This window comes from Phyllostomus discolor, chromosome 4, assembly GCF_004126475.2.
Source record: "Phyllostomus discolor isolate MPI-MPIP mPhyDis1 chromosome 4, mPhyDis1.pri.v3, whole genome shotgun sequence".
NCBI classification, from domain to species: domain Eukaryota; kingdom Metazoa; phylum Chordata; class Mammalia; order Chiroptera; family Phyllostomidae; genus Phyllostomus; species Phyllostomus discolor.
In genome coordinates, this window is record NC_040906.2 from 168,896,405 (window position 1) to 168,917,445 (window position 21,041).

At 46.6% G+C, this 21,041-nt stretch overlaps 1 protein-coding gene across 7 annotated transcripts in view; it reads right to left on the minus strand.

Annotated features, from left to right (window-relative positions):
- Nucleotides 1–7,675: 7,675 nt before the first annotated feature.
- The window catches only part of FYN (FYN proto-oncogene, Src family tyrosine kinase), a 201,851-nt gene continuing 188,485 nt past the window's right edge, over nt 7,676–21,041 (minus strand). For all 7 annotated transcript variants that reach the window (XM_036024581.1, XM_036024579.1, XM_036024580.1 and 4 more), the window contains 2 exons: nt 20,894–21,025; nt 7,676–9,067 (listed from right to left, as the gene is read on the minus strand). In XM_036024581.1, the coding sequence (XP_035880474.1) occupies nt 8,859–9,067; nt 20,894–21,025 (341 nt within the window). In that variant the 3' untranslated portion in view covers nt 7,676–8,858. The remainder of the gene's footprint in view (nt 9,068–20,893; nt 21,026–21,041) is intronic.

A 21,041-nucleotide genomic window follows, 5' to 3' on the forward strand; every position in this document is an offset into this window, starting at 1 on the left:
TTTTTAGCTCTAACTCTCTCTGGTGGCCAGTGATCTCCTGCCATTGCTTCCCTCTGTGCACTGTGTCCTCTGCTTCCCCACTGGGCCCACTGAGACTGGATTCAACTGAATTTGTAGGCCAAGCACCCATTACCACAGCTTCTTGGTTCTTGGTTCCAATTCAAGGGAGACAATTCCATTTAGCTAGTGGCCAGTCAGTGAATTGGTTCCTCCCAGCCAGAAAGCTACCCCTGGAGTCCTCAGCTGCTCTGCGGGGGGGAAGGTCATGTGGTAAAACATGGCCTTCGATAGGTACATTGTGGGGAGAAGTTAAAGAAAGGGGTGTGGGCTGGGCAGGTCTTCTTCCACGAGTGGGGGTCAGTGGGACCATCCCGTCTTCCAAGGAGGAGAACAGCACGATCCAAGCTGTGATTTTCGGTTACTTTCCACCACGTGTGGACAGACTGGAAGCGAAGGGAAGTAGCCCACACCAAGCCATACACCAAGCGCTATACTAGATGCTGTATGTCTCTTACTTCACTTAGTTTTCATAAGAGCCCATTTTACTTATGAGAAACTGAGGCAGAGAGGCTTAGAGATGTGAAGTTGAGGTCCAAAAGTCACACAGCGGTAGAATTGTGGACCGAACCTGAATCTGTCCAGACTTGAAATCCATGCTTTTCTGCCCCACCAGGCAAGAAGTCAGACAGGACAGCCTCTTGTGGATGTCTGTAGGCCCCTCCCATGCCACACGTCCACAGCAAATCTGTCATATCCCGTCTCTTTTCTAACCCTTCTCCTGGCCTTTATCTCTGGTAATGCTCTCACCATTCGCCCAGTCACCCAAGCCCACCTCGTGTGGGTCAGGCTGTAGCTGCCCCACCAGCTGGCCAAATCTTGGGCTGAATAAACAGCCCTTTCCTCTTATAAGTACTGCTGCCCGGAGCTCTTTGTCTCTTCCAGAAACTACCCCTCAGCAATTTGTGATCGTGGCTGAAAGATTTCGATTTTGAAATTGCCAACTGTCATAAAAAGGAAAGACTGACCTACCGTGGCTCTGATTTTACACAGGCTCCCGGGGTAGCTCAGGGACTTCCAATTACAGGGATGTCACATGCAGCTGTGCCAGTGGTGGTCTGCACAATTCCAGGGGCGCCAATCACACCACCTCTTGGCATGCTTATTACTCTAGTTTTCTGGCAGATAGTATCAAAGTGTCTTGAGGTACGGTAGCTTTTTCTAATTTGCAAAAAGGCAATTTATAGCTGGTGGCAGGAGGCATAGGGACAAAACAAATGTCTAATAAATCTTAGGCCAGTGGGCGGGGGTTGGAGTTGGGGAGAAAGAAGGTGTGGGGAGGAGTGTTAGGATTGGGGAAGGCTCCTTTGCCCAGTCCAAATGGACACCCAAGAGACAGGAAGCACTGAGATTTAGGGGTTCAAAGTTCAGGCTCTTGGGGCCAGCGGGGGTTATAGAGGAGACAAGATTAGGCCACCAAGGAGCAGACAGATTTGCCCTGAAAGATGGAAGTCTAAAGGCTGACACTAATAAGTGAATAATGGCTCTTTTGCGGGGGGCGGGGCATGGGGAAGAAGTGAATGGGTGAATATCTAAATAAAAGTTCTGTGGTTCTTGTGGGGGTGGGGAGCAGGGGTAAGGAGGATGGGAGGGGAAGAGGGAGATGAACAGTGATTGACAGGGGAGTACATCGCTGAAGTGAAGGGTCTCTGGTTCACCTATGGGATCCACCCCACTTTCGACTTCTCTGGTTCTGGAAACAAATGTTAGTCATGAATATGTATCATAATTGACAGCAATAGCATAGCTTCTGAATGTCCAGGTGGATTGCATGATGCCTTTTTATTTCAGACATCGTAGACTGCAAAATCTTTACAGTTGGAACACAGTTCCCATTTTGCATTTGATTCCGAAACGGAATACCAGGCAAACACAGGTTTTTGTTTTACCTCCGTATCTTCCAAGGTCTCCTTTGGCTGCGTGCACGTTGCTTTTGTTCTCCGCTTGCTGGTTTAAGTATAGAGCTCTGCTTCACTTCCATTTTCCTACAACTCAAAATCAAGTACTTACTTGAATTAGAGCAGAAAAATACTGAATAGAACGATGCATTGCTTTTTCCCTGTCAAATATGGTGAGGTCACAGTTAGTGATAGCAATGACAATGATTAATGCCTTGCACTTCTTGCTTAGAGACCTTCAGAAACCTATGAGCAGATATTTTCCGAAATTTGCAGGTGAGAAGAGGGGTGAAGTGGCTCACACAGGATTGTCTGCAGTCTGATCCCTGCTCCCCTTCTCAATTATCTCACAGATTATGATTTGGTGAACAGTTCTGGAGCTGTTCATATTTCAAATCAAACCAAAGTCCGCTGAAGAGGGAAAATTAGGCATTTTACATAAATGATGTGCATAAATTATTATTCAGTTTTTTTAACAGGGTTTTTCCATTGCTTTGCTGTGCACAGCGTAATATGGTTAATTTACCAGAAAGCATTGTTATTCATTCCCTAATTCTCTAGGCAACTGCTGCCACTTGCTCACGGTTTCCTGGCGGCTCTCTGGGAATCGACAGACCTCCAGGCTCCCAAGAGATCTGCAGAGGCTCCGCCCCGCTCCTGGTATCTTCCAGGGCTCACCCCTTGGGAAGAGTCTAAAAAAATGAAAGAATTCACATACCTGGATTTAGTTTGTAAGTGCCTTTAAATGGATCCTTTTGTAAACACACACCAAAAAAAAAAAGAAAAAAAGAAAATCTCTTGCTATTTAGTAGTATTTCCCCACAGCATTACATGTACGCTTTTCATGAAAAACACTATCTGATTATTCCCATTTCATTCTCTCTTGCTTCCAATTAACTACTCATTGATTAGTATATAGCAAGCACTTGATAATTAACCAAAGGAAAAAACCCAAAACAAAACCACCAGAATGCCTTGCAACTGCTAGTATGTACCCTCTTTCCCAAGTTTGCCTACTGCATGATGACGGAAGCAGAACAGCCTAGCAGATGGAAGGAAAGAATGACAGCGGACCCATTAATGAGAGAAAACCACCCAGTAATCATTATTAACACAGGTACTCAGGAATTATTACCAGTTTCTTTCCCAGCAATTCTTTTATTCTCATACTCTATAAATATACTTCAAACTACATTCCAGCTGGGACACTGGAGCCAACAAGCTGTCTAAAACATTATACTTTGTCCTTTTATGGTATTATCTACCCTCCAGTTAGCAGCCCATTAATCAGATACTGTGTGTGTGTGTGTGTGAGAGGGAGAGAGAGAGAGAGAGAGAGAGAGAGAGACTGATTTTCAGAGTTTTCATGGTGTGGTTCTGGTTTTCCTTCATTTAGCAACATTTGCTGAGTACTTTCTATATTTAAATTATGAGCTTGTCCTTACTGGTGGTTGGATATCAGTAGGAAACACATTCAAAGGCCAAAAAACACTGGGCCTACCCTTAAGCATGACATAATCTACTTGACCTTTAAGACTGAGTTCAGGCATCACTTCCTCCAGGAAGCCTGCCCTGCACTCCCCATTTTGGGACAAATGACATTCTTTTGCTACCACCTGTGCTTCCATGTAGCAGATAGCTTATTGTAACGACCTCTTATGGGTTTCCATCCTCATTGGACCGGGAATATTAATGGTCTCTTTGATTTTCTAGTACACAGAATCTGGTCCATAACAAGTATTTAACAAATATTTAGAGAATTGAATGAATGTCCTAACACATATTGACAATCACACCCACCGTCATCCCATTGCCTCGAAGAGCCTGGGCTAGAGACTCCTCTCATCCCGGCTCTGGTTTCTTCCTCCTTACCCACCATCTCGACCCTGTCTTCTCCTGTTTGCTGCCGCCTGGGGCAAGCAGGCTGACCTTGAGCAGACGTGCACTTCCTGGCGACTCTGGATGGTTTCCACTTCCCCTCATCAACACCCTGCCCCTCGTCTTCTGTCACATTCTCAGTTAGGGGGGCTGTTTTTTTGCTGGCTGAAAAAAGGGAATCGGATAAGAGAATCCATATTAATGGGGGTTAATGTTACCTCTCGCAAGAACAGTGTTTTCACGTTTGCAACAGTATTTTCTGGACAGCATCTTCGCCCTGTGCTCCTTGAGCTGGGCACAGGAGCTCCCTGACCATGCAGACGTGTGCAGGGACACTACGCGCCTTAGGCTGGTTAACAGTGCACAACCTGAAGGTCTGCGGAAGTTGTTCTGTGTGAAGACAAAGGGGTATATCTTAGGAGTAGAATATCGAGTTTTCATAAAATTACAAAGTTAGAACAAGACCTTGAAGGCGCCACGTCCCAGAGGGTACAAGTGTATTTCCACTGGTGTTGGGATAAGTTCAGGGGAGACTTGGGAAGCACGAATGGTGTTCACTGTGGGCTACAGAAGGGGTCTTCCAATCACGTATTGAAGACTGGTGCCCACACATTCAGAACAGGCAGGGCTAGTGCCGCCGGCCATTCACAGCGAATCCAGGTGGGCACAGCAGGTTCTTAGGTATGTGTGTCATTCCCAGGTCCACCGCTCACCCCACCAGACGGCATCCTCCATGTAGCCGTCCATCCAACCAACATCTACCGTGGGCCTGTCACTGCCCGAGGTACAGGGAGAATGAGTGAACAAGTGAGGCAGTTTGTTCTCAAGGAGCTCACAACCTGGCAGGGAAAATGTGTGAAAAGGAGAGTCGTATTATTGAACAAATTATTAGAAGAGTAGTAAGAGTTCTGGAAGAAAGCACAGTGACCTGGATGCTGGAGGAGTAGTTGTTTGTCATAACCATATTCTTCTTAGAAGAGTCCCTGCCACACTGGGGTGGCATTTATTTTTACTTTTGGTCCTCAAAATTAAGTTTTAGAATAAAGGTGTATCCTCTAGCACCCCACTCAAGGGATTCTGAATATTCTGCCTGTTTGGAAAGGATGAGGTAAAATTTAGAAATTTATTATGAAAATTTTCTGTGAGTGTAGGTATACATAAATTATGAAGGGTCATTTGATATTTCAAAGATATTTTTAATTATTTTCTTCTCTGTAGTTGTAATCCATATTTTGAAAATTAAGTAAAATAAACCATAATATTGGTACTCACTTTACTAAATCTGTATGTACCCCACAATATCATTTTTAGAATAAAAATTTGAGCTTCCTTTTCCCCCCAAAACTATTTCCTCTCTCCCTCCTTCCCTCCCTCCTTCCTTCCTTTTCTTTTAGCAAATATTTTGGAAAGCCTCACTGAGCTCCAACAGTATGATATATAGTGGTAAGAAAGCCAACAATAGTCATCTAAACCTATTAAAATACCTTTCGGGAACGAACCGACCAGACACCAATACAACTTGTCAGGAAATGCCTCTTCTGTCAAGCCAGGCTCTCTTGTCCTGAGCCATGACAAAAGAACAGATGTCATCCCTCACACAGCGGCCTTCAGCCTAACTGTCCTCTGCACACTGCTGAAAACCTTACCTTCTTTCAAGACTCATGAAAAAACCCTTCCAATTAATAGAATATGCATTCTTAAGCTCCCATAGGAAATTTCAGATGAAGTTTTGTAGCTCCAGTGCTACTAGAAAAATTCTCTGGTGCCAAGATTTAGCCACAGGAGGATTCCCGTCTTTCTCAAGGCAGGTAAACACCCTCCGGCACTTGTCAGGAGGTCTTCAGTAGTGTGGTTGTATTTGAGGGATTATGAGCACCTTAGCTTTTCTCGTGGAACCGGCTGGTTCTCCATACACTTGCCTTTGCCGTGACCAATGTGGAGCCAAACGCATCCCTCACTCAGGTCTGCACCCTGATGCCCTGACACAGGGGAGGCCCAGAGGTGCGCCCTGAGGAAGTGTGAGCAGAGGGTGGGCCACAGTGGGGGTGGCTGAATGGAAACCGTTTTGTCACATTTACAATGTCTGAGCTTTGTCAAGTTGCTTCTCCAGTGGGTTTACTTGATGTTGAGAAAGTAAAAACAAACAGTTTATTAGAAAGTCTCCCTCCACAGCACAGCAGTGCCAGACGCCAGCTCTCCTAAGGGAACACAGCGAGGACTTAACTCATGACCAGGTTACTAAAGACAAAGACTATTTCACCATCACTTACCACTCAGGTACCTTTTAAGATACTTTAATTTTCTGTCCTAGTGAGAGAAATCTCTGGTCAGAGAATTCAACTTCCTCACCCCAAACTTTCTTTCACTTGTGAGGAGGGAGAGAGAAGCTTCTTGGGAGGGCAGCTTCCGTGCCTGGACCGGTCTACCTTCGGGGTAGCTTGTGACAGCACGTTAGCTTCTTGGACGAAAGCACCCCAAAATGCCTCTGATTTCCCCATCTTTACAGTGACCCTTCCATTCCCTCTGCAGCCTGACTCTGTGTTTCAGAGCAGCTCCGGCGTGCTGCTCTGTGGAGTGCCCTCGAGTTAACGCCTCAGTTTCCTTCCCCTCGTGGGAGAGAATCCACAATGAACTCAACTGATAAATTAAAGGCTGTATTTTGGTTTGAAGAGATTATTTTTTTTAAAAGAGAATCTCTGTTTAGAACAGGTTGTTATGACTTCTTTAGATTTTTTTTTGAATGACCAAACCAGAAAGACAAAAATCCTCCAGAGAATATTTGCAAATAATTGAAACTAGTGGGGTGTGAAGATTAAACACAAAGTTGTCATAGCAAATATCTAGAAAGTGTTAATAAACTGCCCAGTCATACTAACTATATTAATACCAAAAACAAAACCATAAAGATTTGATTAACCAGAAAATCCTGTTTTACTTAGAAAAAAATGTTGGAAACCCTTTGTAGAGTACAAAGGTTATTTCAGCAAGAAAACTGTCCTGTTCTCCTTGCAGGAATCCAGATGACACCGGTGATCTTAGAATCACAGGGTCTTAGATCTGTAGGAACCTGTGGCGAATCCCACCCAGCTTCCTCATTTCTACAGACGAAACCTCAAAGTGAGAGGTGCCACGTGGCTGTCCAAGGTCATGCAGCTGAATGAGGGCAAAGCCAGGCCTGGAGAGTTAGCCGGGTCTACCCACTGCCCCTGCTAGCGCACCAGGCTGTTTCCCTGCTCAGCCACTGCATTAGGGAGGTGGAGGGACCCTGGGAAACATGCGTGCTGACTCCAGGACAAGACAGACTCTCCAGTAATGTCTCATTCTCCTTGTAATTGTCTCTTTCTCCTACAAGTGGGACACAGAAAATTCCAGTTAGAGAAAATGTCTGATAAATTAAAATGTTAAGGTATGCCTACCCATACTTGAACAGTCCTCTGAATTAGCTAGACAATAGCCTAGCCTTTCCCAGGAAGAAAAGAGAAAACACTCCAGGTGTCCCAAATGTTCCTGTCATTTGGAAATTGTCGCACAATGGTTAAATTCCCCAGGTGACTCCTTTGCACCTGGTGTGGAACAGATATGTCACTACCAGAGTACCTTCCATGTTTAAACAAATGAACAAAAAAAAATTCAAATGTAAAATGTTCTCTTTTTAATTACTAAATTAAGAAAGTTAAACAATTTAAAAATGTAAACTCACAAATAAATCATAACAGAAAAAGTAATTAAGACTTCAGAGTTGCTACTCAGTATTAAAAACTCAATAGAAATAGGCTTTTTGATTTGTTGTTAAACATGTAATTCAAGGTTGGTACAAACAGCAACTAAAAATGTAATACTTCTTTTTTGTGCATCCCCATGAAATGTCAAGTAGTGCATAGTTATTCCACTGGAGAATTCTTGGACATATAGAAAGTCAATTCATTAGCAGTACAGGACATTTGAAACACTTATTTTACAATGGGAAATGTACAACCCCCACCCTCATCTTCCCCGTAAGTTTTAGTTGCATGAGAAAGTTTAGCAGGTTGCCATGACTACAATGCTATGGGTTTTAGACCATTTAAATGTGGTTACAAGATTTATTAAATAAAAAAGTTCGAAACATTTCAGCATTCATATTTTTACACAAGAAGTTTGTGTGGTATCCATCTTCCAGTTCCCCTGGTAGTAGTGGCCATTTGCTGGCTTAAAAACGCTCACTTTTAAGTTTCAAGAACAAATCGCAGTAGGTCGAAGCAAATACTGGAAACAGAACTTGTGAATTCAGTTCAGGGGCTGCTGAAGAGTCAACGTAACAGCCATCTACAGGTACGGACATGAACCAAAAAGAGCAATCCAAATTAAAAAAAAAAATCATGCTCCAAAAAAGCCAAAAATGAGGCCACTGGTTTTTCAGAAAAACACCAGTGCTTTTATGCTGATTTTGCAGTAAAATCCTTGCTCTGGGTCCTGAAGCTTCGTGGCCCGGGTTGGGCATGGTCTCCACGTTAGCACCCACATGGTGTATGTACAGGGGCATATATATTGTGTGTATTCACATGTATAAAAAAGGAAAAAAAACAAACACCTGTCCTGATTGGTTTTTGTTAAAACATGAAAAAAAATTTTATTGTTTTAGACAAAGAGGCCACTTTTGGAAAATAATACTTTTTTTTTTAGTTGAATCAGGTAAAGACAGAGTTAAAATCACATAGGATTTGCATTTTTAAAAAAGGAAAGCATTAGGATTGTTGGCACTGGAGTAACTATTTACACTGAACAGAGGTTTGGCCTTTTACGTAACATCGATACAATGCATTTTCCAAAGTCTGAGAAATAACAAGGTTCTGTCTCGTATGCTTCACAGAGGAGGTTCGGATTTGGGGACAAGTGAGGGCCATGGAAGTTCGTCAGCTTCAAAGTCACATGCAATCTGATCCTGGACTGTTCTCGCTGCCCCGGAGCAGCTGGCTACAGAATTGAAAGCTAATGGGGAGGGGGTGGAGGCCTCTGGGACAAGGCCTCTCTCTGCTGACCCGTGTCTTACAGGTTTTCACCAGGCTGGTACTGGGGCTCTGTGGCTGTGAAGTAGTCTTCTAGGAAGCCCTGTAAGTACTCGAAAGTGGGCCGTTCTTCTGGGTCCTTTTTCCAGCAGTGGATCATGAGCTCGTGCAGAGAGATGGGGCAGTCCTGTGGACAGGGCATCCTGTAGCCACGCTCCACCTGCTCCAGCACCTCCCGGTTGTTCATGCCTGTAAAGACAGGGGCGGTCAGAGGAGGTGCCTGTTGGCTGCCAAGCCCCCTATCTCCCCTTTCTTCTATTTTGAGTCTGTACGTTAAACCATGTTGAGGGACCCAGGGTGGAACCCTGCCTTTCATAGGACACCACACCACTCAGAAATAAAAAAGGAACGCACTACTGATACACACAAAACCCAGATGATAAATCTCAAAAGCGTTATAAGTGAAAGAAGCCAGACACAAAAGGTAACATACCGCATGATCTCATTTATATGCAATTCTAGAAAAGGCAAAACTGCAGTGATAGAAAGCAGATCAGCGGCTGCCAGGGGGGCGGGGGAGGGGAACGCCTGCCGAGGGGCCGCGGGGAGCACTGAGGGGCGACGGGCATGTTTTCCATCAGGGGTCAGCAAACTAGTCCTGTAAAGGCCAGAGAGTAAATATTTTAGGCTTCGTGGGCTGCATGCAATCTCTGCTGCATATTCTTTTTTCCCTAACTCTTTAAAAACGTACAAAACAAAAACAGGGTGGTGCTGGATTTGGTCCTTAGGCAGTAGTCGGTCCTATATCCTGTATGTGGTGGTGTGACTCCTTATGTTTGTCAAAACTCATTGTGTTCTTAAAATTGTTGAATTCTATTGTATGTAAATTATACTTCAATCAAGATGACAAGGAAATATGAATGAAGCAGACAAAAAAAAATCCATGGAATGAAAAACACACCGCTCCTTGTTTATAGCATCTACAAGCTCCATTAATAAACTTCACAAATTAGCCTTCCTCCTGCCTGGGCAAGCTCCCCATGCCCTGCTGTCCAGGATCTGCCATCGTGCCACCACGGCTGGGCGCTGTCTGGCCCAGCGACCCTGAAGCTTGGCGACTCTGATGGGGAGACAAGGCGTCTCCAGGGCCTGTGTTTACCGATGATCTCGGACAGGCCATCTATCATGTAAGACCTCCGCGACCCTCAGAGGGGGCTGCCTCATGTTGAAACATCAGGCTGTGCAGCACGAACAGGAGGCGACCTGAGAGACGGCTCACTCTGTGATAATGCAGCCTCCCCACCCGTTGGCCTTGACAGAACAGGAAACACCCTTGGGGTGAGGCGCATGCCCTGACCCTGTTCCCAGTCACCGCCAGGCACTATTCTCTGGTTTTCCTTCCCTTTTGAGCCATATCACGTTCTGCCATCGCTTGCCAAGCCCTTGTATGTTCTGGCTGCTCCTTGGCCCTAAGCCTGTTATCTGGAATCCTCCCCAACTTCTGACCTGGTTAGTTTATAAAAGCAAGAACCCAATTTTAAGCTGTATAGAAACCTAGATTTCTTTCCCTGTCTCTCAGGGGCACAGTCAGCAGGACACAGCATGTGCATGTAGCAGCTCCCTTTAGTCGTGGGGAGGCGGCGGCCCCCAGCTAGAACTCTGTAAGCCTGTTCAGAGGAGTGGGGCCCAGAGCATGACCCTACCTTCCTGGGCAGGGGGCACCCAGACTTTGGGATCTGCTGCCAATTCTTTGTTCTGTCGTTGCTTTTGGAGCCGGGTTTATCTTGGCTCCTGTGGCTGTCGGCCACAGCCCTGTCAGTCTCATGCTTGTGCAAACCCTGCCAGGGCGCTTTCTTATTCTCTGCCACTCTAATCTCTTGAGGTGGTAAGATCCACATATTACTCCCACTGTGTTGAACTAGGCCTTCCCTCTCATTTTGGGATGATCTTTGTTTCAGTGAGAGGTTCGGTGAACGAGTCTGGTCCCCCGCCCCCACACCATGCATGACTTTACAGGTGCCCTCTTCAGTTGGATGTCTGGTCAGCTCTGTGGCTAATTAGCTTAATTAGCTCCAACTGCTGGAAACTCATTTTGAAGACTCAGGACAGGGCAGGGAACTGGAGCACAGGGAGGGACCCGGCACGGCCAGGAGAACGTCCTGCAGTGCTCCAGACGAACGGGGTGAGGGAAGGGTCCAGCAATTCCTCGGCCACAGCCCACAAACCTGACAAGCCCTGCAAACCAAAAGTGCTGGTTACTAACTCACTTGGCAGCAAATGTGGTCTGAACTGACCTCACTCGGACATAAAACCGGACCCAGTGTGAGACCATTTGCTGTTTCTGTTTATTCATACATACTGCTGTAGAAGGAAGAATGTATTTGAGTGCAGAGTGCTGCTCTAGACAGGTATATAATATATGGTCTACACACTGTATGGTCTTTAAAAAGAAGTCTCATTCTGGGAGCACACGCGGTCCCAAGGGTCTTGGCTGGGAACTCCTGGCAGGAGTGACAGCAGCCACCACACGCCAGCCAGCCCAGAAGGGCTCGGGAGAGAGCATAACCACATATCAGGACTGGCATCTCCAAAGTGTTTCCTTGGTTTCATAATATCTCAGAACCATGTGGCCTGAACCCGCACAGATGCCCCTTGTGCCCGCCCTTGCCAGGGGCCTGCAGGAGCTGGAGGGAAGACAACAGAGGGTCTGAACCTCAGAAGGTCTGACAACCCCCCACCCCAACACCTTCTAATGCTCTATTCTGGTGCTGAGACTGTCCAAAATGGCACTACAGAGCTTACCTAATCATTCTCCTATTGCTCTGTGGAGCTTATGTCAGTAAATGTCTCATTTCATTAGACAAAACTACTCAAATGGAAAGATTTCACATATTTTTTAAGAACTCTAAACTCAATCTCCAACACAGAAAGTTTAATTGACCACTTGGGTCAAGCCTATTTTCCCAGTGCTCTGTCCAAGCCCAGGACACAGCAGACATAGCAACTCGGCCCTCAACTGTAGCATCTCCGGAGGCAGCCTGCTTCCTGGGTGGTCGGAGCCGAGGGGGTGGACGGCGCTGTAACTCGGCAGGACGCCGGCAGCCCCACCCTGTCAGCTCACGGGCACGGTCCTTCTCATTCTTCAGATCCTTTCCTTTCTCTTCTCACGCTTTCTCTGCACTGGCCTCTCAAAGTATGGAGATCACATGTAATGAGTTCCGTGCACTGGGCCAAACAGGAACATACTAATGACAGCTTTGCCAGAAAAATGGGGTCTAAGACAATGTCGTTGGCTGATAATGACAATCTGAATGAGACTAGCTTGTTTCCAACCATCCATAAGCCAGAACCCACACAGGCTGACTTGTGAACCTGGCACCGCAGTCGAGAGATGCCCACTTAGCAAGGCGTAGGCTAGTTTTTGCTTCATGAACAATAGCCGATTTAAACAGATTGTGTTCGTATTTAAAAACCAGTATGAGAATATAGTTACAAGAACTTTGAAAAATCATATTTACTTCAAGAATTTCTTGCCCTTGCTGGCATAGCTCAGTGGATTGAGCACGGGCTGCGAACCAAAGCATTGCAGGTTCGATTCCCAGTCAGGGCACATGCCTGGGTTGCAGGCCACGGCCCCCAGCAACCACACATTGATGTTTCTCTTTCTCTCTTTCTCCCCCCTTCCCTCTCTAAAAATAAATAAATAAATAAATCTTAAAAAAAAAAAAAAAAAAAAGAATTTCTTTCTTAGCCAAAATGGATTTTACTCTGTATACTACTATAAAGATGAGCCTATTTCATTTTTAAATTTTAGATGTTTTCATATTTTTGTTACACAGAAACTGTTATTTTTCTTCTTTTTTTATCCTTACCCAAGGACATTTTTTTCCCATCGATTTTTAGAGAGAGGAAGGGGGAGAGAGAAACATCGATGCAAGAGAGACCCACCAATCGGATGTCTCTCATATATGCCCAGACCAGGGGTCATACATGTCTGGACTGGGGACTGAACCCCCAACCTAGACGTGAGCCCTGACTGGGAACCGAATCTGCAACCTTTCAGTTATGGGATGACACTCTAACCAACTGAACCACATTGGCTAGGGCTATTTCCCCTCTTTTAGCCACTTTTCCTAAGACACTGGCTTTGCCTGTACCTGGGAGGTGAAGGGCAGGGATTGGGAAGGAAATACACAAGAGCTTGGGTGCCAGGGCAGTCCGAAGAGTCTTGAGGGACAAAGCATACCAGGAGGAAAGGATCTTCTCATCGTACTTTTCTAAGTGAAGTGGACAGTGAGGGAGGAAGGTACTTGGGAATGGTTTTCCTTTTTTCTCATTTTCAGTGGGAAGAATGCCAGGGGAGAAGTAGTAAAGACAGAAACTTTAAAACATGATGTATGGGCCCTGACTGGTGTGGCTCAGTTAGTTGGGCATTTTCCTGCAAAACAAAAGATTGCTAGTTTGATTCCTGGTCAGGGCACATGCCTGGATTGTTGGTTCAGTCCCGGTCAGGGTGCATATGGGAGGCAACCAAGAGATGTTTCTCTCTCACATCAATTTTTCTCTCCCTCCCTTCCCTCTCTAAAAATAAACAAATGAAATCTCTTAAAAAACCCCATGGTATATGGGCATGTTTTCGGGAAGCACTGTCATCAGTGGTCGGGCCTCCAGGCTAACTAGTGGGAGCGGCATCAGAGGCCATTTCTCCACAGGAGAGGATTTCCCGCCAGCCCCTGGTGTCTGAGCTCAGGAATTGCCATATTCACAAACTGTGTCCAGGCAAGTCCCAAGTCCCGGGTTCCCACCCTCCATGTCCAAGAGGGGGCGAGGGCTTGGCTGACTCCAATGCTGTCCTCTTCTGCCCCCACGGCGGGGCGGGGCCCTCCTGCTCTCTCACTGCAGTCGGTGGGTCACTCCCACTGAGCATAGCACAGAGGCGCTCGGTTCACAGAAAACCTGCGTGGCCTTCTGCGCCAGGGTTTGCTATCCAATTCCCTTTCCCTGGATCCTCCATGGCAGCCTCCTGTCACCATGGATTTTAGGGTTTCAACATGATCTGATGGCACCGTTTCCAGTCGGTCTGCCCAAAACACTGCAGCTGAGATTCTCTAGCCAAGTGGACTGGACTCACTTCCTGCCATTATGATTCTATTACCCTTTCTTAAATCACTTTGCTGGCTTCCTCTTGGTTTCCAAATTCAGGTCAAGGTTCCAACTCTCACTTTCCGACCCTTACTATGTCTTGTTGCCAACAGAGTCCATTTTCACGGGTGTGCATTTCTTTCTCTTCTCCCCTCTTGTTTTTCTCCCCCTCTTTTCAACTTTCCTATTTCCTCTTCTTTGAGCTACATATTAACTCAGTAGAGGCTTCCCTCTTTTTCTTTTAATTTTTAGGGAAGAAAACCTCCTCATTTTCATGCGCACTGCCACTTCACCACTTCCAATTGTATCTCTCACTGCGTCTCTTGGAAGGTGACCTGACCTCTCTGGCCTCAGTTTCTCCATTTGTCAACAAAAAAATACCTCAACATTCATGGTGCTTTCAACTGTTTGAAAAAAAGTCTCATATGAAAGAAGACAATTCTGCTTTACAGCTTTCCATTTGTGCAGCTTCCTTGTATGGGTCTCAGAGGGCCCATCTCTGCACAATCAAGGATTTTTAACCATTACCTGTTCAAGTCTGCATCTGAATTTGACTGTGGGTTGCAAGAGCCTGGATCTTGTGCCATGTAAATAGTTGAGCACTTTAACAATGGGAATGATGTTCAGGTTATGAGATACCCAGATGACTTTTGAAAACTGAGCTTTCCATTCAGAGGAAATGATAATCTTTTGTGCATAAGGCCTTCTGGCAGAGGCTCCCCTGGCTTCTCAGCATGAACCTGCAGAAGCCCTTCTGTCTGCAGTCTGCTGAGCGGGGCCGTGCTAGTGCCGGGTGGACGGAAGCGGGACTAAGGCGATGGAGTTTACTCAGCACAAGCACCCGCTATCAGAGCATCATATGCTCTGGCTATCTCACTGGGTAAGAAGCAGGACACTTCAAGTTCGGTTTTGCTATAGGACCAAAGTACACGTTTTGGGCAGACCCATGCTGTTGAAAGAGTACAGATGAAAATAAAGGAGAGACCTTGGGAATGAGAAGGCACAATAATGACAAGCTTTATTTCTCTTTCTCTGTCTCACCAGATAACCTCAGGTCAGTTTCTTTTATGAAACCCACTGTATTAATAAGTATAGATATGATGCTACTCAGGTACCATACTACACAGAAGTTGTTTAAGGTAGATGATGTGGTATCATAAAGGACTCCTTTGTCCTGGAAAAGGAGATGTGAAGAAGAACACGAGGTGCCCCTGAGGAATGCCATGGAAACGCAGAGCGGAGAATGAGGGGCAGAGCACAGGACAGAACACAGGACTCAGCAGTGGAAACCCTTTCCGGGCTGCTGTCCTCTTCCCTTGCCTCCTGCTCCATCCGCTCCTCCTCTCACCAGATACACTGGCCAAGAGAAACCTTGTCGGGAGCGGTGACAACGTGATTCCTGGGCATTCCAGGCAGGGTTTCCTTTCTGAGGGACCACCATGAGGTGGAGGATCCCCTCCAGTTGTTTAGAGATGCTGAAAGGAAAAGTCTGGAGGGCTGTGGATGGGAGCAGTGAAGGCAAGGGGACACCCTCTGGGCTAGGATTTGAGGTAGTGTCCTGCTTTCCATTCTCTTGACTGTCGACTCCTTACCTCTTCCTACCCCAAGGAAACGCTGCTCCCATAGGCATGCTGGGCCCAGCAGGAACAACGGTGAGCGTGACCATGACAGGCTGCTGAGCACACAGGAACATGTACCTATAGTTCGGGGCTCTAGAGTATCTGAGTGGGGCAGAGGGAGGCCAAGGGTAGGACTTCTAATTCTTTAAGGAAGGTACTGTGGTTTCACTAATTTCCCTTGCTTCTTCAAGTCATTCTGAAGTGACTAGATGCATTAAAAAAAGTCAGGCAGCTGTCACTTGCTAAAAGATTTGAAAGTGCTTCAAGTACATGATAAATGTGATGTGTTTAAGAGAGTGTTCAAGCTTTGCCAGATCCTGCCAAACTCACAAAGCAGCTGTTCAGCTGAGAGCCAGGGCACAGAATGGCTGGGACATTCTGCCTAGAATGGTGCTGGAATGGAACACTGCGTCTGAACCCACTGCAGGGTCAGTCTCCCCAGCAACTTTCAGGACGGAGACTGTCTCGTGCCTGGGAAAATACATACTGTATTTATATGTGGAGATGACAGAATGGAGTTGAAATAAGCTGAATTAAACAATCTTGTTTCAAAAACTTCATAGGCATGATCCACTTTTTCCCCCTGTCCCATCCATCCATCCACCCACACACCCGCCCACTCATTTATACCTACTTGTTGAGTCTACTATGGGGCAGACACTGTGCTGGGCATTGGGAACGCATAATAGGAACTCCCTTCCCCTCCAATTATTCAGAGATACTGGAAAATACACACACATAGAGGCTTCAAAAGACTGTACAGGGCATCATGGAAGTAAGCAGAAGGGACAACCCATTCAATCTGGACATGGAGAAGGCTAAAGGAGGTGGTTGTGTTGGGCCTGGAAGGATTCTGAGGCAGACAGTAAGGCTGAGAAGAGAGATCAGCATATGCAAGAGAAATCTCTTGGTATGAAGGGTGAGGCTGACTGACTCGTAAGTCAGGTCAGTCACTCTCCCAGTCAAAGCCCCTCAAGGATTCCCGTATCACTAAGAGTAAAAGCAGAAGTCCTAACAATGACTCAGGAAGCTCCATCTGGTCTGCCCTGAGGCCTTTCATACCTCCTGCTCCCTCTGCTCCAGCCACAGCCGCCACCGTGCAGCAGCTCTTCAGGGCCTTTGTGCTCAAAGATCTTGAAGGAAGGCTTCTCCCTCCAATACACTCACCTGGCTTGCACCTTGCTCCCTTCAGGTCTTTACTCAGATATCACCTTCCCAGTGAGGTCCTCCTGGCCACCCTTTCCTGACACTCTCTGTCCTCTTCCTTGTTTTGTTTTACTCCATGTCTAGTACCACTAGCCAACACTGAATATGTCAGGCTTGTTTATACTTATTGTCTGTCTCTTCCAAGAAGAACAAAATTCATGAGGGCAGAAGTTTTTGTTCACTGGTTCATGCTGTATACTCTTGGTGCCTGACAGTACTTAGCATATTGTAGGTGCTCAATAAATATTTGTGGAATGACTGCAGAAAGGGTTATTAAGGAGGACTATGCAAAACTAAGGCTTCTGGGGTTCATTCGGAAGGTAAAGGGAAGCTGTGGATGTTTTAACTAGGCAAGTAGGATAGCTGGGTCTGTGTTTTCTAGGACAATAACTGGTGGTGACAATGAGAGAATGGTGGTTGGGGTGGAGGAGGTGGGGAGGCTGAAAGCAGGACGTTCCATGAAGACATCACCGCATGAGTGGATGGCAGCCTGACAGGGGGCAGTGGCGGCAGAGGCACCGAGGAGAAGAAAAACTTGTAGGTAAAATGACAGGTTAAAATGCATAATGCTGATTTTATGCACCAGCACCACAAAATTGCTTTTTTGGTGTGTTTCATTTCTCATACACCACAATCCATCAGTATAAAATCAGCTCTAACCTTGGTGCAAAGACTGGTTGTGAACCTTGGCTTACAGAAAAGCAAGCTGGACTGCTTTGCTGAGAATGCATTCAGGTCAGGCTGCTCCAGGGAATTTGTAAAACGGAGCTGTTCTTGTCACGCATCTCGACAGCAGCCTTCTTGTCTGGTAGGGTGATGTGACTCCTCCCTGTTAATCTCAGCGTCACGTTTCAGTATTTTTTCTTTGGCTTTAAGGCTCTGATTCAGTTCCAACTTGTCCTTCTCCCCTTCCTTCTAATCCATTCCTTTTATAAAACTTGCTAACTAATGGAGCAATCCAATGTTTTATTGTCTCCTTATCCCCTTTGCCCTTCATTTGCTCACACCTCACACATACTACGTCCTAAGTTCCTCCTCTGATTCTTACTCTGGACCTTCTTTCATGCTGGGCAAAGATGCCTGGAAAGCTTTATAAAAATCAGTTATACGTCACCGCCTCCTCCTTTGACCTCCTCCTCACCTAACAGCCAAAGTACCTTTTCTCTGTGTGAAGGCAACACAAGGCCATTCTCAGGTATGAAAGAACTCAGAAAATGTACCACCACCAACCGTTCTTGGAAAAGATAAAAAACGACCTGACGATATTCTCTAGCCAACCGCGCAAAGCTACTAAGTGGAGAGGCCGGAACAGAAGTTCTGATGGACGGGGGCTCGGGGTCTGGCCTGGGCACCACCAGCAGGCTGGAGGACTCACTGCGGCGGAGAAGCGCCCGTCAGCGCACGCACTGGCTGCTGTGGCCACGCCAATGGCAGCAAGAACGCGCAGGGGAAGGGCCTTCCTTCCACAGTGACATTTGGATGAAGCTTAATGAAATTGTCTGTTCCTTAAGAATTGTTATCCTTCATTAAGGTAATAATCCTGTAATTGGAACCCTTCTGTAAAAGCCTCTCCCTGAAGAAGAGTTTACTGAGAGGTTCAGAAGTCCAATTAAATATGATTATAGCTGTGTTAAAAAACAAAAACAAGAAGCACCCATGGCGAGGAACAGGCCTGGGGACAATTTTCCGTGGCGAGGGATAGCTTCTGTCACTCCCCTGCTGACACAGCTCCCTGGCCACCACTGCCAACCAGCCAGGCCCCTGGGGGTGGGCTCTGGCCAGCCTTCCCAGCTGCCCCTCCAGGCTTCAGCCCACAGCCTCTTCCCAGACTCATTATCCTGCAGCTCCTGCACTGGCGGCGTCTGCCCAGGCCTTGGCGCCTTCCCCCAGGCCCGTCCTTGTCTGGGACGCTTTTCCTTCCTTAACTTGAGGAGGGAGCCCTACTTGCCTTCTTTTCCATGAAGCCTCCCAGACACAGCCCCCCTCTCCTCTCTGCCCCCCTCACAGAATGGAGCTGCTACCAAAGCCCCCTGCACGTCAGCAGTTGCTCCGCTCACGTAACTGCACATAATAAAGTGGACCCAGTTCTCATTTCGAGCTCCTCTGCTGTCCTCAGAGGGTGGTGAGTGAGAGGCCCCTTTGGCACCTGCTGTATGTAGGCACCTGGGTCAGGCAGCTCCGACTCCATTTTCAGAACTAAGATTCAGGGCCCTCAGTGGGTAAATTCAAGTAATCCATCCCTTGAGGATGATTTCCTCTAACAACAAATAAGTAACGAAAAAGGCTGATTTCTTCCTGGATTTGATACATATTTTATCTATCTGACTACAAGCCCCATGAGTGCAGGGGCTACATTGATTTGTTTGCTCACTACATTACCTGCAGCACCTACAACAGTGCCCAGCTCCACGAAGGTTCTGGGCAATGTTGGCTGGGAATAGGAATGTCTTATTTGTACTTATTTCCCAGGCAGAACAAAATGCCTGGCACAGTTTAAGTTTACTGACGCTATGCGGAATTAACGAATCCTAGTCTGAGCTGTCAAACAAGGCCATTTCCTTTATGCTAAACCCAAACTTGATAAAGAGCCTCTCCCTCAGAAGCACGCACCTGCCTTCCTTCTCGGAGGCCCCTGCCCCCACCCCTTTGTCTCAGCTTCTGTGTGTCACCCTGAGAAACAAAAAGCAGCTTGTAGCACTGGAAGGAAAGGCTTCACAGAAATGCAAAACAAAATTAACCTTTTCTTCCCAAATGCATTTAACACACCGGGTGATTATAAAACCTGGGGGCTCAGCGAGAAATTAGTGCAAAATTCAACAATAAAAAAAGAGGTCCCTTCACATCTGCAAAATCCCAAGATCTGCACGTTTCCCCTTGAGAAGCGACTCAAAGGCGCCCATGCTGTGCTCCAGGCCCCCCCAGGGCAGCCCTTTCTTCCCAGCTGGCTGGCTACTCCCACTTGTGCTCGGGGAGCAGCCGCTGCTGTGGCATCAATAAAGCTGACTTCCACCCGCGTCTCTAAACGCCCAGTGCTGGCGCTTCCGAGACAGGGAATTTGTCAATTTTGACTCTGTGCCAACCTGGCTCTCCTAGGAGACTCAAGGCTACACCAACCCAGAATGAGAATCTCTTTCCTTCTCTGCATTTTCTGAAGATGACCAGAAACAATAAAAAATGAACAAAGGGATTACAAATTAATCTGCATTCACTGGCTCCTCTGACTGAAAAGATTCCATTACAAATCCAGGATTTGCCAGAGACCTCAATTCCTCTTTAATCTCCACTATCGTTTCTATCACTGCCTTTTTTTTTTTTTTTAAAGCTCCTTTCTTAGGCAGGGAATGTGGGGGAGCTGCGTTCTTTCTTCTCTCAGCAGTAACTGGAAAATACGTCCTTAACATTTCAGAAAGCACATCGTCCCTGCACTATAACCACTAAAGCGTGGAGGTGAAATGGCACGAGTGTCCTTTACATCACCATCTGTCTAAATTAATGAATTTAAGTGTGAATAACCTAAACCTGTGGTTTCTTTGGAGACCATGAATCTGATCCTCAGAAAAATTCCAGGGCCTTAGAATATCCAATTCCTTTACATTATACTTGCTTTCGCACAGCGCATTTTGACTGTTCAGAAACGGGCAGTGAGTGGCCTCTAAATTGCACTTCGCATGTGTCTCTGCTCTCTCTGGCCATCTGGAGAGGGGCCTGCAGAGAGAACAGGTCCTGGCATCTCCCTGCCAGCTTCACTCCATGGGTCAGTGCTACAGAGTAATCAAAAAGCAGTGGGGGCTTTTTCCTTCTCTTTCCCAGAAGTCTGCCCACTCCGCTCGGGCAGAGGAGACTGCTTGGACTGGGTGGACTGCAGCACTCACGCCAACTGCTAATGGCATTAGTCCTGGCACACAATTCACGGTGGCTCTTTGTCTACATACCACAGTGGCTCCCAGTTCTGCTTTTCTGTGACCAAATACCTGCCCATGTTCTTCAGACTCATGCTTAGGCAGAAAGCTGAGGATGAGGCTTAGAAGGCACGTGGGGTGAGGTTTTCTCAAGTTGTGTTGAGAGAACACCCAATCAGAGGCCCATTTCTGCTGGGTCCTGCGCTTACCTGGGTAGGGCACTCTTCCTTTGGTGACCAGCTCTGTGAGTAAGATTCCGAAAGACCACACGTCAGACTTGATCGTGAACCTCCCATACAGGGCTGCTTCGGGGGCCGTCCACTTAATGGGGAACTTTGCACCTGCAGAAAGAACACC